This window comes from Cebus imitator, unplaced genomic scaffold, assembly GCF_001604975.1.
Source record: "Cebus imitator isolate Cc_AM_T3 unplaced genomic scaffold, Cebus_imitator-1.0 Scaffold365, whole genome shotgun sequence".
In the NCBI taxonomy this organism is placed as follows: domain Eukaryota; kingdom Metazoa; phylum Chordata; class Mammalia; order Primates; family Cebidae; genus Cebus; species Cebus imitator.
Genome location: NW_016107680.1, coordinates 1,601,277 through 1,613,690, shown reverse-complemented (window position 1 = coordinate 1,613,690; position 12,414 = coordinate 1,601,277). Strand labels below are relative to the sequence as shown.

At 39.9% G+C, this 12,414-nt stretch overlaps 1 protein-coding gene across 42 annotated transcripts in view; it reads left to right on the top strand.

The window, feature by feature from the left end:
* The window catches only part of SORBS2 (sorbin and SH3 domain containing 2), a 390,878-nt gene that overhangs the window by 336,795 nt on the left and 41,669 nt on the right, over positions 1–12,414 (top strand). For 35 of the 42 annotated variants that reach the window (XM_037730851.1, XM_037730866.1, XM_037730874.1 and 32 more), the window contains 4 exons: positions 561–748; positions 3,113–4,690; positions 7,504–7,592; positions 9,070–9,116. In XM_037730851.1, the coding sequence (XP_037586779.1) occupies positions 561–748; positions 3,113–4,690; positions 7,504–7,592; positions 9,070–9,116 (1,902 nt within the window). The remainder of the gene's footprint in view (positions 1–560; positions 749–3,112; positions 4,691–7,503; positions 7,593–9,069; positions 9,117–12,414) is intronic. The other 7 variants (XM_037730878.1, XM_037730876.1, XM_037730881.1 and 4 more) reach the window with 1 other exon arrangement.

Below are 12,414 nucleotides of genomic sequence, written 5' to 3'. Positions count from 1 at the left end.
AGAAGGAAGGACTATAAGGAAACTCTCTACACTTTCCAATCAACATTTCTGCAAGCCTTAAACGTCTCTAAAAAAACTAAGTCGGCTGGGCACAATGTCTCACGCCTGCAATCCCAACACATCAGGAGACTGAGGATGAATCACTTGAGCTCAGGAGTTTGAAACTAGACTGGGCAACATAGTGAGACTGTCTCTATATAAACAAAAATTTTAAAAAATAGCCGGGCATGGTGGTACACACCTGTGGTCCCAGCTACTCAGGAGGTTGAGACAGGAGTATCCCTTGAGCCCAGCAGTTTGGAGCTGCAGTGAGCTGTGATTGCACCTGGGTGATGGAGCCAGAAGCCATCTCAAAATAAATAATAAAGCCTATTGATTTTTTAAAAGATCCTTCTAGAGAAATCATGTTGAATGTCAAGGGATGAGTTCCTAGCAATGCGGTTTTGCGGGTAGAGGTTGAAGAGTTATGCCATTGTCACTGGCACATGCCACTGGTTTTTCTGGTGCACACCTTACCCTTCTCCACTGGCAATCAAACAGCTGCTGCTTCCTTCTTTCAGTTCTGCAAGCACGGCCAGTGACTTCAGGAAACGGAGGAAGAGCGAGCCTGCAGTGGGTCCACCACGGGGCCTGGGAGATCAAAACGCGAGCAGGACCAGCCCTGGCCGAGCGGACCTCCCCGGATCAAGCACTACCCTTACAAAGTCTTTCACTAGTTCTTCGCCTTCTTCCCCATCGAGAGCAAAAGGTGAGCAATAGTAAATGAAAACGCAACGATTTACTAGTTTACGTTTTAGCCTAGAGCACTGCGTGAAAGCTGGCCCAGTGATAGCGGCATGGGCCAGCTCCCATCTACAGTGTCTGGAGTAAAACATAGTTTTAGAACAGTAGCTTTCTTCCCACCCAGGCTGACTCAAGTTGGCGAGCCACTTAGGTTGCTTAAAGAACTCTGACTAGCATCTGCTAATCCTTCTTTTCCCCAAATAGATCACTTTTTAAACAAATTGAAACTATCGAACAGTGTATCATCAGGCTATTAAGAGATGTCATTGTAAAACACTGACATATAGTCCAAATTTTCTAATGTTTCTACAACTAACAGATTAGTCAGATTTATAGGATAGAAATTATAAGCAGCAAGAGAGAAAATTGTTGCCTAAAATATACATTGGTTTGGAAGGTTTTTTTTTAATTATTCAATTCTAGATTTTTTAAAAAAAGAATTCCAGCCTATTCATTTATTTAGCCATTTGCTGTATATTTTGAGCCACCTTCATAGGAAGAGTGGGGCATCCATGTCCTGTCATGCAGCACAGTGATCAGTTCACAGCAGTTCACAGTCAGGACTCACTGGTCCCAAGCCATAATTATAAAGTTCAGGAATCTCCAAGCCTTTTTTCTAAACGATCTGTCTCCTCTCTGCAAATGTGGGGTCACTGTTGAAAGGAGTAAGTCACTCCTTCACGTTTCTGGAAGACCATTTAGAGGCCTTCCTTGAGGACAGGAATTTTGCCGAGATGGAGAGTGAGGATTGAACCAGCACCCACAGGGACCTGGTTAGGGCTTTACCAAATTTGGGACCCCACAATCTCCTCTAATATCTTGGGGTTGAAACAGAAGAGAAAGGGATTTTGAAATGTGTGAAGAAATTGAACTCTAACATAGGTTTCCATAAAACCAGACCGATTCGGCTACGCATATCAACTATAGGCACTAAAACCAGTGCCACACAGTAGTTAAAAGAGGTAGCTGATTTGTGTGCAAAAGATATTCTGGTCGTGATGCTTGGACTCTGAGTAGGTGGAGGCCTAGCCCTTTTAAGGCCTGGTAAAGCTGTATCAGCTGATGGGTCAGAGTATGTGAGCCCCATCCGTCACACCCTTCCTCTGAGGAGCAGAGATGCCTTATCAGATTCAACTCAGATATTCAAATGAATGTCTTAAGGTAACAAGTAGGTCATGAAATGCCAGTGACTCATTATTCTTGGATACTACCCAAAAGTTAAAAGGATTCTGATAAATTTAGATGTTTGTTTTATCACAGGGAGTGTTAAATCAACTTCCTTTCCCAGACACTACATATCTACTTAGTGTGCTTCTCTGCATTTAAAGAATTTAGGGACCATCGTAAGGTATGAGTATGGAATAGAGACATTTTCCTCCATTAGATTTTATTTCTAAGAAGAAAATATCCTGTTAGATATAATTTGGCTTCTCATTTATTAGTTAACTCAGCAAATCAAAAGAACATTTCCATAGCTATTCAAAATTGAGGCCAAATGTGGATCTCTATTATCAAATTGCAATCAAATTGTAAATGATTTTTTTAAAAAACTCTTCCCCCACAAAAAAGCATGATATATGTACCTCTGAAGAAAGTTTTGCATTATATTCAGTTTTCCCATGAGAACTGTGTACCTAATAAGAGGTTAAAAGCAGAGTAATTAAAGAGGTAAATTAGTTTGTTTAAAGAGCCTAAGCTATTTTTTTCTTGGAAAAGGATTAGCAGCAATAGTTCACAGCATTTTGATTTTGCAATTTTGGAGAATACTTTGCCTTATAGCTTTTAAAATCCAAAATTTATAAAAAATTATTTGATATAGTTATGAGAGTATTAACTAAATGTAAATGTATAAACCTCTCTTTACCTATGTATCATTATGAATCAAATGAGAGTCAAATTCTGGACCTATTAAATTCATTAAGTGTATAACCTTTTTGACTCTGATGGTTAAACCTTTAAATTACTACCAGATCATGCTATTAGCTGAAAAGGTTCTATTATGTTTTTGGCAAACAATATTATCAGAAAGATGTATGAATTATGCAAAAGAAGTAGGCGTATTTGCTACAACAGTTACTTCTTATACATGATTTTGTCAGCTGTCTCCGGAAAGCTACGTTCATTGAAAAAGTATCAGCTCGCTTTAGAATTAGATCTTTTTCTCTAGCGTTGAAGCTACATGTATTAACAATCGGCCTCTAGATTAAAACACACTAACTGCTTTCTCCTTGCTGTGCTGTCTGATGCTTACTGACATGCTCTCCTCTCTTTGTGAACCTTTTAACTTCTCCAAATGTCTCTCTTCTACCACGCTGCTCTGGATTAAAAGGTGGGGATGATAGCAAAATGTGTCCATCCCTTTGCAGTTACTCAGGGCTCAACGGCAACCCCCCAAGTGAGTTAGATTACTGTAGCACTTATAGACAGCACTTGGACGTCCCTCGGGACTCACCAAGGGCCATTACTTTCAAGAATGGCTGGCAAATGGCCCGGCAAAATGCAGAAATCTGGAGCAGCACGGAAGAAACCGTTTCTCCCAAAATCAAATCCCGTAGCTGTGACGATCTCCTAAATGATGACTGCGATAGCTTCCCGGACCCGAAAATTAAGTCGGAAAGCATGGGCTCCCTCTTATGTGACGAGGACTCCAAGGAGAGCTGCGCCATCACCTGGGGGTCCCCCTACATCCAGGAGGTTCGCGGTAACGGCAGATCGAGGATCAGACACCGGTCAGCCCACAACGCCCCGGGGTTCCTGAAAATGTACAAGAAAATGCACCGCATTAACCGCAAGGATCTGATGAATTCCGAGGTGATCTGCTCCGTGAAGTCCAGGATCCTGCAGTATGAGAACGAGCAGCAGCCCAAGGGCCTGGGGCACGCGTGGAGCCAGTCCTCCACGGAGGAGGTGCCCCGCGACATGGTGCCCACGCGCATTTCCGAATTCGAAAAGCTGATTCAGAAGTCCAAATCCATGCCCAACTTAGGGGATGACACGCTCTCTCCCGTGACCCTGGAACCGCCACAGAACGGCTTATGTCCCAAGAGGCGATTCTCCATCGAGTATTTGCTGGAGGACGAGGACGAAGGCGGGCGCCCCGCTCAGGCCCCGCGGGGCTGCGCGTCCAGCGCACTGGTGCCCATTCACATCGAGGTCACCAGCCACGAGCAGCCCCGGGCCCACGTGGAGTTTTCCGACAGCGACCAGGACGGGGTCGTGTCTGACCACAGCGACTACATTCACGTGGAGGGGTCATCGTTCTGCAGCGAGAGCGACTTCGATCACTTTTCCTTCACCTCCTCTGAAAGCTTCTACGGATCCAGCCATCACCACCACCACCACCACCACCACCACCGGCACCTCATCAGCTCCTGCAAGGGCAGGTGCCCGGCCTCCTACACCCGATTTACCACGATGCTGAAACACGAAAGGGCCAGACACGAAAACACGGAGGAGCCCCGCAGGCCGGAGATGGACCCCGGCCTTTCCAAGCTCGCCTTTCTGGTCAGCCCGGTGCCTTTCCGGAGGAAAAGAAACGCAGCTCCTAAGAAACAGACGGAAAAGGCGCCGTGCAAGGCGTCCGTGATCGAGGCGCTCGACTGCGCCCTGAAAGACATCTGTGACCAGATCAAGGCGGAGAAGACGCGGGGGAGCCTGCCGGGCAACAGCATCCTGCACCGCCTCATCAGCGAGCTGCTGCCGGACGTGCCCGAGCGGAACTCGTCCCTGGGCGCGCTGAGGAGGGGCCCCCTGCACCTGCCTCTCCGCCCGCCGCCCCAGGACGGTGCTATCCACTGCCCACCCTACCACAGCGATGGCGGGAGAACGCCTCACAGTGCCTCTTTCCAGGACGCGGACACAGCCAGCAGCAACCACCACCACCAAGACCGTGGCGGTGCACTCCAAGGTGGATGAGCTTTTCTTTCTTTTTCCTTGGGGTTCAGAGACCCGCCCTCCAGCTCTTTCATTTTCCATTCCAACATCTCATCATTCCCGAGCTGGGAGACCATTTGGCATCGTTATGTGTTGTGAAGCAGAAACTTGTGCAAACGTGTGAATATGTCTCATTTGCCCACGTGCTCGTCGGGCTTCATGTGTGGCTTAAAGTGATCATCAGTTCACAAAAATTTACCCTCAAAAGCGAGAGGGAAGGCCACTTCGTAGCCTAGTATTAGGGTTGGAACAACCGTTACTCACACTGAGACAACAAATTATGTTGTAACGTGAATCAAAACATATAGTTTCACAAATAGCCCTTTTAGAATTTTCATATTGACTTTAAAACTTTATATTCATTAATTAATAAATAATTGGCTCACATTCTCTATAGAAGATACTATATCAAAACATTCAAGAAGCAAAACTGAAATATGATTAGTAATTGATGGACACAAAGACGCTAGGGCTTGTTTAATAGCTTTCTCCATTTCGAGGACACAATTGCGATAAAATTTTTGTGAATGTGTCTTTAAGCTGTATATATATAAAAGTCCCATTTTCACCATTTAGTGTATTCATTTTCTCTTTTCCATTACTTAATTCATTCACTTTCTATTTCTACTAAAACAATCCTGTATTGAAATACGAATTAGACTATTCAGGCTAAAAGTGACTCTCAACTCTGTTTTCATAGATAACTTTGAAATGGTAACCCAAGAATAAACAGCAGTGAACATGTAGAGGACTATTTTGGAGATTTATGTAACTTATCAGGGTGTTCTAATATTTTTACCCAATTTTTTTCACTAATTCTTAGAGCGCATCTGTTCACTATGTAAATTTTAAGAGGCTGAAATGAACATTCCAGGCTGAAACTAGGACCATTTTTAACTTTGGAAGTTGGGCCTGGAGAGGATAAGAAATGTGTCCAAGGTCACGCAAACAGTAGGTAACAGAAAAGGGATTGAAATCCCTAATACTTCAGAAGTTATAGAATAAAATATAATCTCAGACAAAATAAGATGAATTCAAAGTTCAGATTACTGTCAAACATGGCTCAATTGTTCATTAACTTGCACAAATCTACTTAGTATTTATCTGTTTTCACTTATGCTATACTATACACTTATATTTATCTTTGCTTACAGTTAGAATGAAGCAACATGCTTCAAAATAATAAATTAGAATTTAAAAAATCAGTTTCTACAATTGAAAACTTTCACTAATTGAAATGTGTCAGAATCCAATTTTTTAATAAATTAGCTACCTTCTCCAGTTTTTCAATATCTCAATATAATCATCTCTCACTTTTATGTGCAGATGAGTACAATTTTTGAAACATGACTTCAAAGGGCTTTGAAATGCATTTAAAAGTATTTTACTTTTCAATAAAATATTTATTTTTCAATTGTATTTCACCCAAGTGAAAAATAGTTTGTATTTCATGGGTTAGAAAAAGTAACTTAAAATTTATGACCTTTATGAGGCCCTATGATTATAAAAATGTATTCACTTAGAACAAAAAACATACTGTACATAATCTTCTGGCATGAATGAAAACAACTGGTTAAGTTTTACCAGAAACATTTGTGCCACGTTACCTTCCTAAAACTAAAGACTTTGTAATTCACAACTCACAGAGAGTTAGACATTTACCCTTATATTTCACGCAACTGACACCCCACTTGTAATTCTTTTATATCATCAATACAGTCAAAACCCTAAAACGATGTTTTCTTATTATGAATCAGTACTTTAAATTCTTTCATAGATGGATAAAATACATTTTATTTTTAATGATTCTTGTTAGGATAACTAGATTTCTTAAAGGGATTTTAAAAATTGACAAACATTGACCCAGTTATACTGAGAAAATTCTTTAACATGGACTGCTGGAATACCTTTAATATCTAGTTACAGTTCCATATATAAGTTACATAAGTGCAAAAGGTATGAGATACTATTAAGAACTACATGCAATTATAATTTTGTAATGTGATTACGCTTTGCTTTAAGATAAACAAAAATAATTCGATATTTCATAAGCAAATTGGCAGTTGACATGATGCTATCTGTTTATCCCTTTTTTTCTTGGAGTAAGAGGAAATAATATCCCTTTGTTTCTTTACTTTCTGATAAGGTGTTTATCATCTGGGCACAAAGGAAGGCCGTAGATAAAGAGTATGGCATCTTAAGATTCAATAAGGGTTTAAAAAGAGAGAGAGAAGAGGGGAGAGTAACAGGACAGGAGAATGTTCATGACCACACTCCCTCGTCCTCATGCTTTCTTTGGTTTTATCTCTTTCTTTTTCATCACTGCAGTCTTAAATTGTTCCACAAAATGTTCCTTTTTCTACACATTGTTGCTATTTTCAAATTCTCCATCCTCTATAAACCTTACAATAGTAATTATAAATTAGAGGCAAAGGTACAGAAACAGAAAGTTTTGAAAAATTTTTATATCAAAAATCCCTCTAACTATAAATTGCCTATACTGAGCATGGCAATAGAATTAATCAGCAATGTAGCAATTTTATTCAGATAAAATTTTATTCAATTATAATACTTCTGCAACCTCATATATTTTTCCTTTTGAAATGCTCTTGTTTTGTGTCTTATTTCACAATTTTATAACGACCTATGAGTTTTATACCCATGTGTTTGATAATGGTGTCTCTCCAAACGTGGGAAAAAAATAGTTGCCACCAGGGAAAATGGCGGAACAGGTTGGCTTGTAATTAAGTGGATACTCACCATGACTGGCTCTGTTCTTTCCCATAGACCGCGAGTCCCCTAGAAGTTACTCATCCACTTTGACTGACATGGGGAGAAGTGCACCAAGGGAAAGAAGAGGAACTCCAGAAAAAGAGGTAGTTAATTTAGTAGCATTGGAGTCTTTTACAGCAACACACTTGATGCAGCAACTTGCCAGCCAGAAATTATCCCCAAGCAGTAAAGAACTCAGACAGAAAATGTGAAAATACTGAGAAACTAGAAACAATGTCCTTGAAGCCCGAGCATAGCAACTCTGACCCTAGAAGCAGTCCACACCCTGACCCTAGCTTGGGGTCTTCCCTAGCGGTGGTCGAGTTTTGGCCATGAGACCTCTCATAGTCTTGACCTGATGTCCTTGAACTTAACCGTCGTGACCTAACAGTGTCTTGAGTTAGGGCACCTCATGGAGGGAAGAGGTTTCCTCTGTACAATTTCTTGTCGCACTGGTCTAAGAGAAAGCCTGATGTCAACTGTGTTGCAAATCAATCCAGAGCCTACATAAATAATTTGTGCTGGCTTACTTTTGTTGTAGAAGATTCCTGGAAAAAGCTATTAACCAACCCAATTCTCAGGACACTGCCCCTGGGAAACACTCGCCAACTGACTCTTTGTCCAGGGCCCTGAGATGGAGCTGCAGCTCTTGCTCAAACTGCCTTGGGTCAGCACTTTTCAGGGTTGGATAGAAACTAAAAGCTGGACATGGACTGGCAGCCACTCCAGAAGGATCTTACAGGTGTCCGATGTAGTCCAGTGCCTGAGGGACCCCCAGAGAAGTTAGAAAGGGTCTAGGATCCCTAACGTTCACCAGAGTCATGGGGAAAGAGAATGCAGTGAAGGGATTGTTGGTTGGTGGGGAAGGAAGAGCTGGTCTAGCTAGCTATAGGGTACAGCGTGCATCGGGGAGATTCATGGGCCCCAAAGGTTGAGGATGGGCATGTGTCACATCACATCACAACTAAAAGATGAGTGACAGGTTGACCTTGACAGAGTGTTGAAGGATGCCCGAACCCTCCAGGGAATGCAAGATGATCACACCTATACTTTTGCCTGCTAACCAGCCTCCCAGTGATAATTGAGCTAATATTTTTTGCTAATATGTTAATACGTGTCTAATGAAGGCAATGATGACTTCCTTTATGACATCTGATCCTTTTATTATGATTCAGAAGGAGTTGTGTCAATCTCCATAGAACATAGAGCCATTGACCCTTTACATTTATCCCAGGAGAAGCCTTTGTAACAGCCAAAATGATGCCTAGGATGCAATCTCTGCAGGCATTTTATTCTCTCATTATGACATTAATCTATCTTAGTTCCTAAGATAAAATATGATGCTGAATAAGCCATCTATTATATTCCTGTTATAGCTTAAATATCTCAATGAAGAATGAATGGATTTATTTATAAATTGTATATAGCATTTACATCACATATGTTTAATCATTCCTTGAGGTTTCCTTTTTCTTTAAGGCACATGAAACTAGAAAGGCACATGAAAGTAGAAAAATTTTCTACTATCCTGTAGAAAATTCGAATTTTAAATTAGTATTAATTGTTTATCTTCCTTTTTAGAAATTGCCTGCAAAAGCTGTTTATGATTTTAAGGCTCAGACATCTAAGTAAGTAAGATAAATATTCATCATATGATGTGAGGTGGTTTTAAATATGTTAATAATAGTTTAAGAGATAAACATTGCAATGGGATGTGTTCAAATGAGGTCTAATTCCCAATGCGGCAATTACTCTCATTAAATGCTTCCTTCAGAATTACTTGGGATGGGGTAATTTTATTTTCATTTTAAGTTTAGTTGAGAACTACTGAGTTTTCAATTATATTAAACATGTTAGGTAGAACACAATGAGTTCTAATGGATAGGAAAAACAAAAAGAAATTAAGAATATTTGTTTTTAGAATGTTTGTGTCAATAATGAATTAATAAAGTATTGAGAGCCAGGTACAGTGCCTCATGACTGTAATCCCAGCACTTTGGGAGGCCACGGTAGTGGATTGCTTGAGCCCAGGAGTTCAAAACCAGCCTGGGCAACATGGCAAAACCACATCTCTACAAAAAAATACAAAAATTAGCCAGCCATGGGGATGTGCTCCTCTTTAGTCCCAGCTATCAGGAGGCTGAGCCGAGAGGATTGCTTGAGCCTGGGAGGTAGTTGTTGCCGGAAGCTGAGATGGCACCACTGCACTCTAGCCTGGCAACAGAGCAGGACTCTGTCTCAGAAAAAGAATGAATTAATAAATAAATAAAGTATTGGGGAGTAGTTAATACTAGCTGGGGGAATTTGATAACATGTATTTATCGAAACATCCCAAGCATAGTTTGTGGGTTGATGACAAGAACTTAGCCCAAAGATTTCTATATTGAAGTCTCCATCCTCAGCCTGCAAACTTCAGAGATTCTGAGCAAAGTTTCCTCCTGTGGTCTTTGGGTGTTGGTGTTTTCACACTCCTGAATTGCAATATTTCTTTTGCCTTTATTCTTTGTTCATCAGTAAGCATGTGGTTGAGAAAGCACATGAATAAACTTAAATAAGAGGGAGTTGCCCAGCATTTTTGTGGCCATGGGCACGGAACTTTAAGACACTTTGGTCTCCAGTAGAATTCAAGACAGATATTGAATTCATCGTAAATTGTCATTAAATTATTATATGTTGTTTACACTGAATATATATAATAACCAAAATAATTTATTCATAAAAATGCAAATAATATGAATTCATAGTTCCAGAAACTGTCTCTGGCAGAAGACATATAAAAATAAATCACTCAGAATTTGGTAATGAAATAGATAAGAAAAATCCTATTTAGAAATTAAGATGTCAAACATGGCTTAAATCTGGCCTGAAGAAAAACTTACATCTATTTTTCAGATTAGAGAAATAAGATGCTTTCCTTCTACTGCACTCTGGTCCTAACTACTGTCCTTTGGATATGGTGTGACAATTTGTACAATGCCTGTCAGTTTTATAAAATAATGTTTAGAGCACACATTTCATTTCCTCTTTGTAAAAATCAACCTATAGCTTTCTTAAATAAATAAAACCCTGAGGAATGGCAGGGGACATGAAGTAGGAAGGGTGTCCACCCAAGGCACACAATGTCTTCTGAGAAGTCTTAATAAAAAACAAGCCGCCAGGCATGGTGGCTTACGCCTGTAATCGCAGCACTTTGGAAGGCCAAGGCAGGCTAATCGCTTGAGGTCAGGAGTTCGAGACCAGCCTGGCCAACATGGTGAAACCCCATCTCTACTAAAAATATAAAAATTAGCTGGGCATGGTGGCGCATGCCTGTAATCCCAGCTATTCGGGAGGCTGAATCGGAGAATCACTTGAACCTGGGAGACGGAGGTTCTCATGAGCCAAGATCGCACCACGGCACTCCAGCCTGGGGACAGAGAAAGACTCTGTCTCAATCAATCCATCAATCAATAAAGGGAAAAAAACAAATGGGACTTTAAAATGCTAGATCTGAGATGAGAAGGACACAGTTTTGAAAACTTAAGAGTTTCAGCAACAGCTACCTCCCTGTGTCTTAATGACTTCAAAATTGTAAATACAAAAGAGTTCTTTACATAATTTAAAAAACTTGATTGCCTGTAATTCATATGTACAGATGTATTTTTAAAAGCTAGTCTCATTTCCAGAAGCAAAACATATCTGGTACAAATAAAACTGTTGTGTTGTGAACATTAAATATCTTATTTTGCTCTGTTTTCTGTTTTTCACATTAGGCGTTTGCACAAAAGAAGGAAGCACTGTATTTGAATGTAAAATTCTGTGAATCTATTTTGTCTTTAGGGTTACTGAAAATTTAACACATTTTCAATTGTGGAGATTTTAGCACTTCTAAATGTGTGATCATTCTTTTACTATGCCACCATTTTTTCAATTAATTTTTTTATTCAATGAGAAGTGTTCTCCATCAGGTATAAATCTCTCTCCCTCATACGGTCTATACTAATAAATGATCCAACTAAAAATTCTGAACCAAAATTTATTTTTAAAAAATTTTAAAAATGAAAATTCTGAATGAAACAATGCAGAAGATTCCAGAGTGGGAAGGCAGAAGTGTTGCAAAGTGTGATGCTCTTAGAGAAGATACAAATTAATTGCCCTCCATCCAAGAATAATTGTGGAAGCAAAATAATGAACCAATGTAATCATCTGGATAATTAAGCCAGGAAAAATTGGTGTAGTGAAGGTGATAAGTTTAGGCATGAATTATTTGAAATGAATAACGTCATTATCATTTAAAATTATAAACTCCAAATCAAATATAACTACAGTTTTCTTAGAAACAGCCAAAATGGCAAAATATAGTTAATGTCTTGAAACTATTTTTATTTTTTATAAACAGAAGATAGACGACAAACATTGGCACATGTCTTTGCACTTAAAACACACTCTTTGTGCCCCACTGAAAATTAAAAGTATAAGATCTTTTCTGTTACACAAAATAAATTCCTTATCAAGATATTCTATTTAAATACCTGTCAACCAGCTTCAAAGACTCACAGATAAAATCTGTTCTGGTGTTGGTACTTCTATTCTGAGACTACATGATATTTGTTTTCCTTCATGGAAGCTTTAGTACATCAAAAGAGGCAGAGGCATTAGTAACTAGCCGACTAGCTTCAGGACAAAAAAAAAAAAAAAAATCGGAGCAGAACTATTCATTCATTTTGCCAAGCTTCAAAATGCCTCTTCTATGAACTAATGATAAAGTAGCAACAGCCAGTCCCCTCTGTGATTTGTATCCAGTGGGATGTTTATACTTACTCGTTTTTTTTTTTTTTTTTTCCCAGACAGTCTCACTCTGTCACCAGGTGCCAGGCTGGAGTGCAGTGGCGAGATCTCAGCTCACTGCAACCTCCGCCCGGGTTCACGCAATTCTCCTGCCTCAGC